General features: G+C 44.9%; 1 protein-coding gene across 1 annotated transcript in view; it reads right to left on the bottom strand.

Moving 5' to 3' along the window:
* tnr (tenascin R (restrictin, janusin)) overlaps window positions 1–14,124 on the bottom strand; it is a 61,879-nt gene that overhangs the window by 42,683 nt on the left and 5,072 nt on the right. The window contains exons 2-4 of the mRNA XM_055642051.1: window positions 9,939–10,471; window positions 5,131–5,607; window positions 3,352–3,615 (exon numbers count right to left, since the gene is read on the bottom strand). Coding sequence (XP_055498026.1) covers window positions 3,352–3,615; window positions 5,131–5,607; window positions 9,939–10,404 — 1,207 coding nt within the window. The 5' untranslated portion in view covers window positions 10,405–10,471. The remainder of the gene's footprint in view (window positions 1–3,351; window positions 3,616–5,130; window positions 5,608–9,938; window positions 10,472–14,124) is intronic.

Here is a 14,124-nt window from a genome sequence, read left to right as displayed (position 1 = left end):
ACTAAATTTATCTCTTTCTTAATTCTGACAAAGGGCCACTAACCCGAAAAACTGACCGTTTCTGTTCTCCTGCCCACCCTGCTGAATTTTTCTGCCGTGTTTTGTATTTAATATCTTGTATGCTTTCTTCACAATATCTACCTGCACTGCCACCTTCAGGAATGTTTGGATTGGTGCACCAAGGCACATCTTTAAACTTTCACTCGCTGACCTCAAAGCTATGCCCTCCAGTCTTTGACATTTCCACTCTGGGACATCCCCACTCTAGCTGTAAAGCCTACCTATTTCTCTCATAATTTTGGACATAACTATCATGCCTTCCCTCTTTCTCTGACGTTCCAGAGAAAACAGTCCAAATTTGTCCAACCTCACCTTTTAACTAATACCCCATAATCATGGGAGCATTCTGGTAAACCTGTTCTGCACCTTCTCCAAAACCTCCACATCATTCCTGAAATGGGGCAACCAGAACCGCACACAATGCAGCCTAACCAAAATTCTATAAAGCAGCAACATGACTTATTGACTCTTATACTCAATGCCTTCATTGTACCGCTGCTGACAAATTCATTTCACTTGCACTTTATGTGCAATGTAATGAATAAAACTGATTGATTGATTGATCGATTAACATATGAAGGAAGGCATACTTTATCTTTATTTACCACTCTATCTACTTCGCTTGCTACTTTCAGTGAACAATGGACTTGGATGCCAAGACTTCTCTGCACATCAATACTGTTCAGGTTCTTGTAATTAATAGAATATTTCTCCCTAACATTCTATCTTCCAAAGAGTAAAACCTCACACTTGCTTTGATTAAACTCCATCTGCTATTTCTCTGCCCATTTCTGTAGCTGATGTATATCCTACTGTATACTTTGACATCCTTTCTCTGTCTACACCACTGTCCTGACTCCATGCATAAATGGCCTTCTTTATACCTTATCCCTGGATTCCAGTGAGACTCGTTGGGTCCCTGTCACACCAGAGGCCTGGTCCCTCAATGCAATCCGTTCCCCCAACGCAATATTCCACCACTCACCCATAGCCCCCAACTGCACAGACATGCCTCATTTGCCCTCATCCCCCAGCACTCCGTCCCCCTCCTCTTCACCCTCCCTCTTCTTCCTCCTCTCCTCCTCCCCTCCCTCCCTCATCTCTCCCTCTCCTTTCCCCTACCCTGTCATTTCCTCCCTCCTTCCACAACCCCTCTCCCCTCCCTACCCTCCTCCCCTCCCTCTATCTGTTTAAATAACATTAAACAACAATCCACTCCTCGTCCCTTCCCTCACTCCCTCCCTCTCCTTGTAACAATGTAACACATCTCTCATTGCACTGGCAGTTGTGTCTTTGTTAACATTGTAACAGTGGAGCACTGCTGCCGGGTAGTTTATATAAATGAGATCCCATTGTGACATCATAGCTGTAACTGCCACTGCAACTTCATCTTTTTTCTCAAAGTGGTGTTTTGTAAAGTTGAAAATGTGAATAACTTGTAACATATAACACCAATCTGTACGAAATTTGACACAGCAGACCACAAGACAATTGTGAGTAAGGTGGTCCAAAAATTGTAGTGCTATTGTGTACCCTTTTTGCGTAGTTCCGGGATCACATGGGCAGATGGGCAGACACACACACACACACACACACACACACACACACACACACACACACACACACACACACACACAAACATAGAAATAAACAAGATGAGAGTTTTAGTAATATACTAGACCAAGTGGGATCCGTTGGGTCCCTGTCACATGGGAGGCCTGGTCCCCCAACGCAACCCATTCTCCCAACGCAACATTCAACCACTCACTCATAGCCCCCACGGGAAGCCTGGTCCCCCAACGCAACCCGTTTCCCAAAGCAATATTCTACCACTCACCTATTTTCCCAACACAACCTGTTCCCCCAACACCATATTCCACCACACACAAAGCCCCAAATTGCGCAAGGGCAGCTCATTTCCCCTTATTCACCCTCCCTCTTTTTAAACTTAAAAAAAAATGAAATTGCACTTGCTGGCAGGAAAAAAAATCCAATTGCACTTGCTGCCAGGACTGGGATTTGCAACATCGTAGTGGGCAGGGCCACCAATTGAGGGGCAGTTTATGTAAATGAGATCCCATTATGACATCATAGCTGTAACTGCCACTGCAACTTCAAGTCATTTTTCTCAAAGTGGGGTTTTGTAAAGTTGTAAAATATAACATAAATCTAAACAAAACGATACGCCAGACCACAGGACAATTGTGAGTAAGGAGATCCAAAAATTGTAGCACTATCGTGTACCGCTTTGGGCAGACATGCGCGCACACACACACACTCGCATAGAAACAAACAAGATGAGAGTTTTAGTAATGTATATAGATAGATAGATATAAAAAGCCCTGGGATTTTCTTCAATCCTACTTGCCAATGATATTTTATAGCTTCTTTTGAACCTTCTAATTGTCTGCTTCAGCTTTTTTCCGGTTACTTTATATTCCTCAAAGGACTTTCTGATTTCATCTTTCTAAACCTTACATATACATCTAAAAGGATTTTGATCAAATTTACAACCTCTTTTGTCAACCTTACTTGCCATCCTTATCCTTCCTCCTTATTGGAACATGCTGGACCTGAACTCTGATCTGTTGGCTTTTAAAAGACTCCCACATGTCAGATGTGGATTTACCCAATAACAACTGCTCCCAATTCATTCTTATGCCAAATAATGCTGTGATCTACCTTACCCCAGCAATAAGGATCGGAATTCAGAATTCAGAACAATCTTAAAACTTATAGAGTTGTGATCATTGTTCCTAAAAAGCTCTTCCACTGAAATACCAGTAACTGTCCAGGTTTGTTTCCAACTGACCTCCCAAAGTGCAACAACACTTTAAATTTCATTCCGGGATTAATTTCCATCTGCCATGGTTCTGCACATTGGAAAAACTGATCAATATCTGCCTGTAGTTTCAGACTATCTTAATCACTATCAAACACACCATCAATTTTTAGCTCATCTGCAATTGGATCTGAGATGACTGCTAGGTAAACATCCTCTATACGTCAAAGAATACCCAATAATTTCCTGGACCATTTCAAGTGCTAATTTGAAGGGGGAAAAATGGGATTTGATTTAAAACCAGGATAGGTAAGGGTTCGGAATGCAGCACCAAAATCACCCAACTATACAGAAACGTGCAAGTGCACACACATGTCAACGCCAACAGCAGTGCAATCACACGAAACAACAACATAGCACAGTGGTGTAAACATGTAAATGTGCAAAGGATCCACTGGCAATGTGGCGTAATACTGGTATGGGTCAGGTGTGAATGCTGCCATACTCACGGGTGGTGAGGTGGGAGCTGATGGGCTCACTTAGCTGCTGATCCTTCACAGCGTGGACATTAATGACGTATTCAAGGCCTGGCTCCAATCCTTGGATGGTGGCTGTTGTCCGATTCACCGGAACATGTAGCTCTCTTTGCACCCAGTCCGGGCTAATCGGGTGGTAGGTGATGAAATACTCAGCGACTTCTGAGGAACCCTCCCACTGTAGATCAACTGTGCGATCAGTTACATCGGTGGTCTGGAGATACTTCGGTGGAGCAACTGGGAGAGGCAAAGACCACAGAGTTCAGCTCCACATCTTTCCCCATTTGAATGCACCCGCAGACAGCCACTCTGACCATCAATCCACCCTCTCCTCCAACACTGACTCTCTCATGGGTATAGCCCACACAAGAGGAGCACCACCTCCAACACTGCCGCCCAGGTGTGTTTGTGAATGGCAACATCCTTACAGGGATGTGCTGAAAGGAGAGCAAACTCCCCTCTCAGAACCCATTCTCCACTGCCTCATCCAGGAAATATCTGCTATCTTGCCATGGAACAGCATCTCCTCAATGTCATGGGCATTGGGCAAACCCTCCCTCGAGACTAATAGATTCCCTCCCACCCCAGATCATGACTGTACCAAGTAGCAAGAGCAGAGGATAAATATCCATGAACAGGAAGCAGATAGTGCCTGCTTAACCATCTTGGTGTTGTACTTATTCTGGCAAGCAGATGAATGTTCTGTGGAGTAGAGTTGGCACAGTCTTGCATATGTTCTGCCATTTAATAATACTTGGCTGATCTGACTGTAACATCAATAATGCACTCATGCTCTCTTGCAATCTTTGGTTATCAAGAGTCTAACCTTCCCTGTCCTAAAAATATTCAAAGTCTAAGCTTCCAAAGTCAAATACCATAGGGTGTAACTTTATGATAATTAGAAGAACGAGTAAAGGAAGGCGAGGGTGATGAGGAATGGAACGTGCTAAAACATAGAAAACATAGAAAATAGGTGCAGGAGTAGGCCATTCGGCCCTTCGAGCCTGCACCGCCATTCAATATGATCATGGCTGATCATCCAACTCAGTATCCTGTACCTGCCTTCTCTCCATACCCCCTGATCCCTTTAGCCACAAAGGCCACATCTAACTTCCTCTTAAATATAGCCAATGAACTGGCCTCAACTACCTTCTGTGGCAGAGAATTCCACAGATTCACCCCTCTCTGTGTAAAAAATAATTTTCTCATCTTGTTCCTAAAAGATTTTCCCCTTATCCTTAAACTGCGACCCCTTGTTCTGGACTTCCCCAACATCGGGAACAATCTTCCTGCATCTAGCCTGTCCAACCCCTTAAGAATTTTGTAAGTTTCTATAAGATCCCCCCTCAATCTTCTAAATTCTAGCGTGTACAAGCCGAGTCTATCCAGTCTTTCTTCATAAGAAAGTCCTGCCATCCCAGGAATCAGTCTGGTGAACCTTCTCTGTACTCCATCTATGGCAAGAATGTCTTTCCTCAGATTAGGGTGAAAGGGTGAGAGAGTTACGTTCCCATCACATTGCAAACCCTCATCATATTTACAGGTGGCCTTGAAGACTTGTTATCTGTAGGGCTACAAACCTAGGGGTGCTACCAACCTAGGCAGCTTTTAAAAAACAATACAGCCATGAGAGACTGAATGTCCTTCTGCTGCTGTAAATGTGTGATGATTCCATTTCACCTGCCTGTCGAGTGTTGCTCCCCGTTCTCTCTCCACCCCACCCTTAACCTGGTGGCATCTTACAACCTTTACCTGTTGCACAGTCCTGTCCAGTGTAGCCATCCAGACAGGAGCAGGCGCCGCCGTTGCATTGACCATTGTCGCTGCAGTTGTTCAGGCACCTCAACTGGTTGCAGTCCTCTCCGGTGTAAGCCGTCGAGCACAGGCAGGAGTCATTAACACACTGCCCATTTCCCGAGCATGCATTGGGGCACTTCAGCTGGTTACAGTCCTCTCCTTTGTAGGTTTCCTCACAGACACATTCCTCCTGTACACATCGGCCGTGTCCACTGCAGTCATTTGGACATCCCGTGTCATTGCAGTCCTGCCCCAGGTAGCCTGGGTCACAGACGCACTGCCCATTGATACACGTGCCGTGCCCAGAGCAGTTGGACGAGCAAAGCAGCTCTGAGCATCCCTTGCCTGTCCAGCCGAGGTCACAGCTGCAATCACAAGTCTCCATGCTGAAGTTCCCATGCCCACTGCACATGGGAGCATAATCAACTTGCCCTGGAGTGAGAGTGAGGGAGCAGAGTTAGAGAAACATAGAAACATAGAAAATAGGTGCAGGAGTAGGCCATTCGGCCCTTCGAGCCTGCACCGCCATTCAATATGATCATGGCTGATCATCCAACTCTGAGTCCCGTACCTGCCTTCTCTCCATACCCCCTGATCCCTTTAGCCACAAGGGCTACATCTAACTCCCTCTTAAATATAGCCAATGAACTGGCCTCAACTACCTTCTGTGGCAGAGAGTTACAGAGATTCACCACTCTCTGTGTGAAAAATGTTTTTCTCATCTCGGTCCTAAAGGATTTCCCCCTTATCCTTAAGCTGTGACCCCTTGTCCTGGACTTCCCCAACGTCGGGAACAATCTTCCTGAAGACCAGACAGCTGCTGCAACTGGGACTGTCCCCTGCAGGGAAAGTGGAGAAGGTAACAACTGGGAAGTGGCAGCACCAGCAGCCCAGCAAAAATGTCATGTGCCTGTCACTCCATTAACATCTAAAGCACGCACGGGACGTCCTGGAGTCATGGTGGATTGTAACACGGAAACAGGTACTTTGGCCCAACACATCCATGCTTAACTTTTCAATACCCTCCCTTGCTAAATCACAACCTTCATATAGCAGGGTGACCAGAACTGCAATAGTCTTTAATTATAGAACAGAACAATACAGCACACAAATGGCCCAATTAATGTTTGTGCTGAACATGATGCCAAATTAGACTGTGTCAGGTGCCTGTAGATGATCCACATCCCTCTATTCCCTGCACTTCCATGTGCCTATCTAAATGCCTCTTGTGCTACTATCATATCTGTCTCCACCACCATCCCTGGCCCCCACCACTGCTGCATAAAAAACTTGCCCCGCACATCTCCAATAAAGTTTACATTATATAGAAACATAGAAATTAGGTGCAGGAGTAGGCCATTCGGCCCTTCGAGCCTGCACCGCCATTCAATATGATCATGGCTGATCATCCACTCAGTATCCTGTACCTGCCTTCTCTCCATACCCCCTGATCCCCTTAGCCACAAGGGCCACATCTAACTCCCTCTTAAATATAGCCAATGAACTGGCCTCAACTACCCTCTGTGGCAGAGAGTTCCAGAGATTCACCACTCTCTGTGTGAAAAAGTTCTTCTCATCTCGGTTTTAAAGGATTTCCCCTTTATCCTTAAGCTGTGACCCCTTGTCCTGGACTTCCCTAACATCGGGAACAATCTTCCTGCATCTAGCCTGTCCAACCCCTTAAGAATTTTGTAAGTTTCTATAAGATCCCCTCTCAATCTTCTAAATTCTAGAGAGTATAAACCAAGTCTATCCAGTCTTTCTTCTGGATATAGCTACGCCCCCTAGTGTTGGACATTCCTACCCAAGGGAGCAGGTTGTGACAAGTCAACAAGTCTATGCTTCTCATAACTTAATATATTTCTATCATGCCCCCCCCCCTCAACCTCTGACGTTCCGCAGAAAGCAATCCAAGTCTATCCAACCTCTTCCTGCAGCAGAAACCCTGCAATCTGGGCAGCAAACCTCCTCTGCACCCTCTTCCAAGCCTCCGCATACTTCCTGCACAAGGGCGACCACAACTGCACGCAAAACTGTAAATGCAGCCTAACCTAAGTCCTATGGAGCTGCATCATGACTTCCTGACTCTTATGCTCAACGCCTCTAGCAATGAAGGTAAGCTTACCACACACCTTCTTTACCACCCTATCTACTTGTGCTGCCACCTTCAGTGAGCTATGAACTGGGACTCCAAGATCCCTCTGTACATCAATGCTGTTAAGGGTCTTGCCATTAACTATGTATTTTTCCCTTACATTCAACCTCCCAAAGTGCAACACCTCACACTTGCTCGAGTTAAACTCCATCTGCCATTTTTTCCCCACCAATGTCTTGTAAGGTTGTAACATGACATCACAACTCTTGAGCAGAGGGATCTAGGACCACAAGTATATAATTCCCTGAAAGTAGTGTCATAGTGTCAATCCATCAAGAAATTGTGTATAGATGTCATGATGTGATGAGGTGTCACTTGGAATATTGTATGCAGTTCTTGTCATCCTGCTGTAGGAAAAATATTATTAAGCTGGAAACAGTGCAGTGAAGGTATATGAGGCTTTTGCCAGACTCGTGGGATTGAGTAAAAGGGAGAGATTGAGGAGGCTAGATCTTTATTCCATGGAGCATAAGCGACTAAAGGGTGATATCACAGAAGTGTATAAAATCATGAGACAGATATAAGGTGGATGCACATAGTCTTTTTCATAGTTGTTACCCATCCTCCAGTCAAGCATCACCTATAATGTTGCAGATAAATTGTAGCCCTGGAAAGGCTGCCCTCCTGCCTGCTAGTTCCATTGCTGCCTCTCACTGCTGTCTGGCTTTAGCTGCATGACGTAGGTCAGCCCTGAGGAGCGGTGAGGTTCCTCCCTCAGACAGCATCGATCCAAGCTGTCAGTGTGATCTATTAATGACATTTACACTGTGCGGAATGAAACTGGTTTGGAAAAGAGCAGGACTGGCATCTCAATGTTCTGGGGTTCAGAAACTTCAACTGTGATAAAGAGGGAAGATCAAGAGAATGTCACAGTGGCATTTAGAGAGGACACCCAGGAGGGCACATCCAGTGAGGCACTGTGGCCAGCGTTCAGGAGTAAGAAAGCTACAATGTCTATGGTGGGGTTATACTATGGGCCTCCAAGATTCAGCAGGAGGAACAGATGTGTTGTCAGGTAATGGGAAGATGCAAAACCAATCAGGTAGTTGTAGTGAGTGATGCAACTACCCCAAAATTGCATGCTACTCTTACAGTGCCAGAGGTTTAGATGGACCAAAATACTTCAGGTGCATCCAAGCGGGTTTCCTGTAGCCAGTTCATCCAGGGAATGAGCTATACCAGACTTTGTATTAGGAAATACACATGGCCAGGTGATCGGAGTTTCAAACGGAGAGCATTTTGGGAATAGTGATCCATAACTGATGGATAAAGATCAGGGTGGACCTCAGTTGAAAGTGCTAAATTAGGGGAAAGCTGGTATTAGGCGAACGCTGTGGAGAGTAGACTAGGAACAGATATTACTGGGTAAGTGCACATCTGATTTGTGGGAGTCATTTAAAGGCCAACTGGTAGAATTCAAGACAAATATATTTCTGTGAGGAGGAAAGGCAAGGATAGTAAGGTTTAAGAATTTGGATAACAAAATAAATAATTTAGCCGAAGAAAGTATATGTAAGGATAAGGAAGGTAAAATCAGACTGCACCTTTGAGAAATATAAAGGAAACAGCAAAGGAACAGGGAATTGGGAATTTTGATCTTGTACAACTGTAACATCACATCACAATATCTGTACTCATTAAAATGGAGAATCCAAAGGCATTTCATACAAAACATTAAAAACAAGAGGGTAGCTAGGGAGAGGGTAGGACCATTCGAGGACAAGTGAGGGAATTGATACCAGGAGCCGTAGGTAATGAGTGATGTATTACATGAATAATTTGCATTGGTATGCATCATGCAGGAGGGAATAAGATGAGAGAGGGGTGTGCTGATATTCTCGGCCTTATTGATACCAATAAGGTATCTTCCAAGAAGGAGGTGCTGTTAGAAAAATATTAAAGTGGATAAGCCTCCAGGACCTGATGGGATCAAACCCGTTATTGACAGAGGCAAGAGCGAACTTTGTTGGGGGCGTGACAGAGATCTTTATATCCTCTTCAGCCACAGAACTGGAGAATAGCCACTGCTGATCCTGTGTTTCAGAAGGGCAATGGAGACAATCTAGGTAATTATAGCGAGCCTTACATAATCGGTAGGGTGATTATTGGAGAAGATTCTTGCATATAGGACGTACTCTAATCAAAGCAATCAAATCTAATCTGAGTGTGCAGCCTCAATCTTCCAACCTACCTCATTGTGGCCCTTACACTTTTTTAAATCTGCACTTTCTCTATAGCTGTAACATTATAATGATGTAACACTATATTCGGCACTCTGGTATGTGTTTCTGTGCACAACCTGTTATGCTTGTGGATGGCTTTATTGTACTTAAGCATAGTATGATTTGACCAGATAGGGTGGTCTGTTGTGCTCAATTGATCTGTCATGGGGAAGTGGTGTTCGTTCTGCAGTGGAGTAGTGGTGAACAATATAAGAATGGAGGCTGCAGTCTATTGGATTAACAAGAGGTCTGCAAGATATCCAATGGTGGTGTGACATAGTGGGGAGGCGAGGTGGTCTGTGTGGTGCAAATGTAATTGGCCAAGGGGGGTTGTTGATGGGGTTGGAGGTTGGTGCAGGGGTTAGGGTTCTGAGAAAGCTCCCTACCTGCTGCCAAGCTCGCTGCTGAGTATCCACTCGTGCACTCTTGTCTGAGCATGGAGACCTCTCTCTCCAGCAGCTCGATGCGGTCCATGAGATTCTTGAGCAGCGAGCTCCTCAGGCAACCACAGGCCTGTTGGGGAATGTTGATGTTGTGGGTGAAGCCCACCTGGCTCTCCATGGTCTGGGCTTGTTCAAAGTATTCAGCAGCGTATTCCTGCGGGGAAGGTTCAGCCCGTCCCAGGGCACTCTCTGCCCTCACTGAACAGAGCGACACAAGTGGCACGTTGATGTTGTAGATGTGATTGAAGATAATTGACTGCTGTTGAAGCAGCACAGTGTGGTTAATCTGATGAACACTGGCCGAGGTCCCATCGCCCTTCTGCCGTTGTGCATTGACCAACACTTGATGCTCACCACGATCCATGAATATGCTCAGGCAAACAGCCAGGATATTGAACAGTAGCATCATTTCACCTTATGGTTACTCGGAGTCGGTGTCGCCTGACCCAAAGGATGAATTAATCTTGAAAAGGGAGCTGCAAAACAAACAGTTCAAAGGTTCAAGCCAACATTTGAAGACTCCTGCTGAAACTTCATTTTCAAATCACTCCTCAGTGGCCTCTGACCACAATAAACAACAGATCATCCAAACACCACATCTTAATCGGTATTACACAAAAATGCTGGAGAAACTCAGCGGGTGCAGCAGCATCGATGAAGCGAAGGAAATAGGCAACGTTTCGGGCCGAAACCCTTCTTCAGACTGATGGGGGGGGGCGGGGAGAAAAAAGGAAAAAGGAGGAGGAGGAGCCCGAGGGCTGAGGAAGCGGAGGAGACAGCAAGGGCTAACAAAATTGGGAGAATTCAATGTTCATGCCCGCAGGATGCAGACTCCCCAAGCGGAATATGAGGTGCTGTTCCTCCAATTTCCGGTGTTGCTCGCTCTGGCCATGGAGGAGACCCAGGACAGAGAGGTCGGATGGGTAATGGGAGGGGGAGTTGAAGTGCTGAGCCACCGGGAGGTCAGGTTGGTTATTGCGGACCGAGCGGAGGTGTTCGGCGAAACAATCGCCCAGCCTCTGCTTGGTCGGTATTGGTATCTTAATCGGTCGGTATCTTAATTGGTATCGTCCCTTCCACCCACTGTTCTTTGCTTGTTGATCAATTAAACCATGCCTTGATTTTCAAATTTTCCTCATTGTTTTTTAAACTCTTCACGGCTTTCCACTCCCATCTTTGTGAGCTCCCCAGCACTATAATCTGCTCCATGAGCCACACCGGTCCATATTGGCATCCAGAACCAAGACACTTGCACCCATGTCCTATAATACAAAGGCCTTCACCTCTAGAATTAATTCTCCACACCTCCCAGTTTCTCTACTTCCTTTTTAAGATGCTCTTTGACACCAAACTTTTAGCATTCTGTGTCTATTTTTAGCTTTCGCTGTCTTTTCCCAGCTGACTCAATACCAGGTTTTGTTGATTGATATCACGATGAAGTCACTCGGGACATTTGTATATTCGTGTTCCTACATAAATACAAATTGCTTTTTGGAAAGGAGAGAAAGCAGAGGCTGAGGTTGTCAGAGATCCTCTTTTGTGAGAGAGTTCAAATCACAGTGTGACATCACTGTCAAGCTATTCAGACTGTTCCAAACGGCTCCGTGATACCAGCATTCAGATTATTGGAAGTTGCTGAATGCTTCCTTTCTGATAGATAATGCAAGCCAGCCACCATTTTGCTGCATTACATTTCCTCTGCTTCCTTAGTGGGGCTTCCTGCAGTCCATTAGGGAAGACTTTATTTAAACACTCCTGTAATGCTGCAATCCTATTTCTTCAGCAACAAAACTGCAAGAGAATTGAAAACATCTTTGAAAGCAGACGATGTGCAAAGAATCATTGGGCAGAGCTGGATGGAGACACCAGCCTTAGCATTCCCGGAAGTTGGATGCCTGCCTGATTCATTCTCCAGCATCTGCTCTGACCCAGTAATACTGCACCCATTCTAAGCCCACTGTGAGAGAACTGGCACTGAAATCACCAGCAGGCAACAAATCACACAGACCCTTGCGCCTCACATTCCCAGATCCACACTTCAATATTGAGTGAACAAACACCCTGCACAGGTTCAAAATCAAATCCAGCACATCTACAACACTGAAAAAAATAACCCCCCCTAAGAAATGGAACAAAACAGACAACTTGTTAACAAACAAGTTGAAATAAAATGGACATGGTGTTGTCATGTGAACAGTGATTAGTGTCAGATGTAGAACCTAACCAAGGTATAGGTTGGGGGAACAATTCACTCCACGTACTAAGAGGAAGGAAGCTGTCAAACAGGGATAAAAGTAACTGGGAAAAAAACTTGACATCGAAAAATGAAATGGTCCATTTTGACTGGTAGAATATGAAGGACAATGTGTTTAAATGAAAAGATGCTGTCGGTACAGAAGAGTAGATATGGTGCCACACACAAATGACAGTCAATTTGTTTGATAAAAAAGTCATTAGCATGGAATGCAGAGTCAAAAGCAAATTGCTGGAGGAACTCAGTAGTCAGGCAGCATCTGTGGAAGGAAGTGAACAGACAGCATTTCAGTTGGTAACTTTCAGACCTGAAATGTCGACTGTTAGCTGCCTGACCAGTGAGCAACTCCAGCATTTTGCTCCCATATAGTATTTCTAACAATTTCAGCACTTTGCTTTCCTATTGCAGAAATACATCTGTTTACTGAACCTATACTTTAAGGATAGAAATGGCACATTAACTTTTATTACTGAAGGATCAGAGTTTTAAAGAGAACCTATTACATTTATATAGGGCCTTGGCGTTAGAGCACTGTGCAGAGTTTAAATATCTATGCCCAAGAAGCCAGCTGGTAAAGGTTACTAATTCCTGAGATGCAGAGATTATGTCATGAGGACACATTCAATAGACTATGCTATATTTCCTCTAATTGTAATTCATACAGCATAGGAACAGGCCCTTTGGCTCACTGTATCCATGCTGACCATTATGCCCATCTGTACTAAATCCATTTACCAGGTGTTTAAGTCCCCACCCCCATCACCCACACAGGCAGCACGTTCCAGATTTCATGTTCTGGGTGAAAAAGTTCTTCCTTTGGTGAATTTCTTTTGTTCCCCTTTCCCCTGACTCTCAGTCTGAAGAAGGGTCTCAACCCGAAACATCACCTGGTCCTTTTCTCCAGAGATGCTGTCTGACCCACTCCAGCTTTTGTGTCTGTTTACCTTTGGTGAAGCGGAGACAATGGATCTGTCACAAACTTAATGACTGGCAAAAGGGGTGAAAGGGTTAATGGATGACTTCTGCTCTTCGTTCTTGTATCTGGTGCACAGAGGGTTAAAGGGAACAACTTACTCATGTCTGGCATGGTGCAGTCATATGTGTCTCAGTGCACAACAGATACAAAGGAGCAATGCACCCAGTCTGGTACCAAGTAGCTGGTTGATATCACAATGTCAGCTCATGCTCATGTACAATACACAGAGGGTGAAAGAGAACAATACACTCTGTCTGGGAGTGCACAGCACATGAGTGCTTCAGTGTGTAAAACATAATCTCAGCAATCCACCAACACAGCACCCGGCCACCTGAGTGTGCAAGTCTCATCCAACACGTGTGAGCCTTGTTCAATGAGTTATGTGTCATAGATCAGTACGTGTGGTGGCACAGCTGATAGTGCCGCTGCCTCACAGCTCCAGAGATCCGGTCTAATCCTAACCCCTTATGCTGTCTGGTTAGTGTTTGCACGCTCTCCCTGTGACTATGTGGGTTTCCCCTGGGTGCTCTGGTTTCCTCCTATGGCCTGACGATGCGTGGGGTCAGTAGCTTAATTGGCTGCTGTAAATTGTATTAGTGTGTAGGGTAGTAATAAAATCTGGGGGATAAAAAATAATAGTTGATGGGAATGCGGCAAGTATAAAATGAGATTAGCACAGGGCTAAATGAGTGGGGTGGGAGTGTTTAATGATTGGCACAGACTTAGTGTGCCTCAGGGTCTGTTTCTCTGCTGTTCGACTCTACTAAAGGTTAATTATGAATGACGACTGCATTGAATTGCAAATCCATTGGCATCAATTAGATTAAAAGCATAAAGTTGTTCTACATTAAATCAAAAATGGAAGACAGAAAAATAAACTATGTGACATTAAGTAAATG

The sequence above is a fragment of the Leucoraja erinacea genome, chromosome 10, assembly GCF_028641065.1.
Source record: "Leucoraja erinacea ecotype New England chromosome 10, Leri_hhj_1, whole genome shotgun sequence".
NCBI lineage: Eukaryota > Metazoa > Chordata > Chondrichthyes > Rajiformes > Rajidae > Leucoraja > Leucoraja erinaceus.
This window is presented reverse-complemented; position numbering and strand designations above follow the sequence as displayed.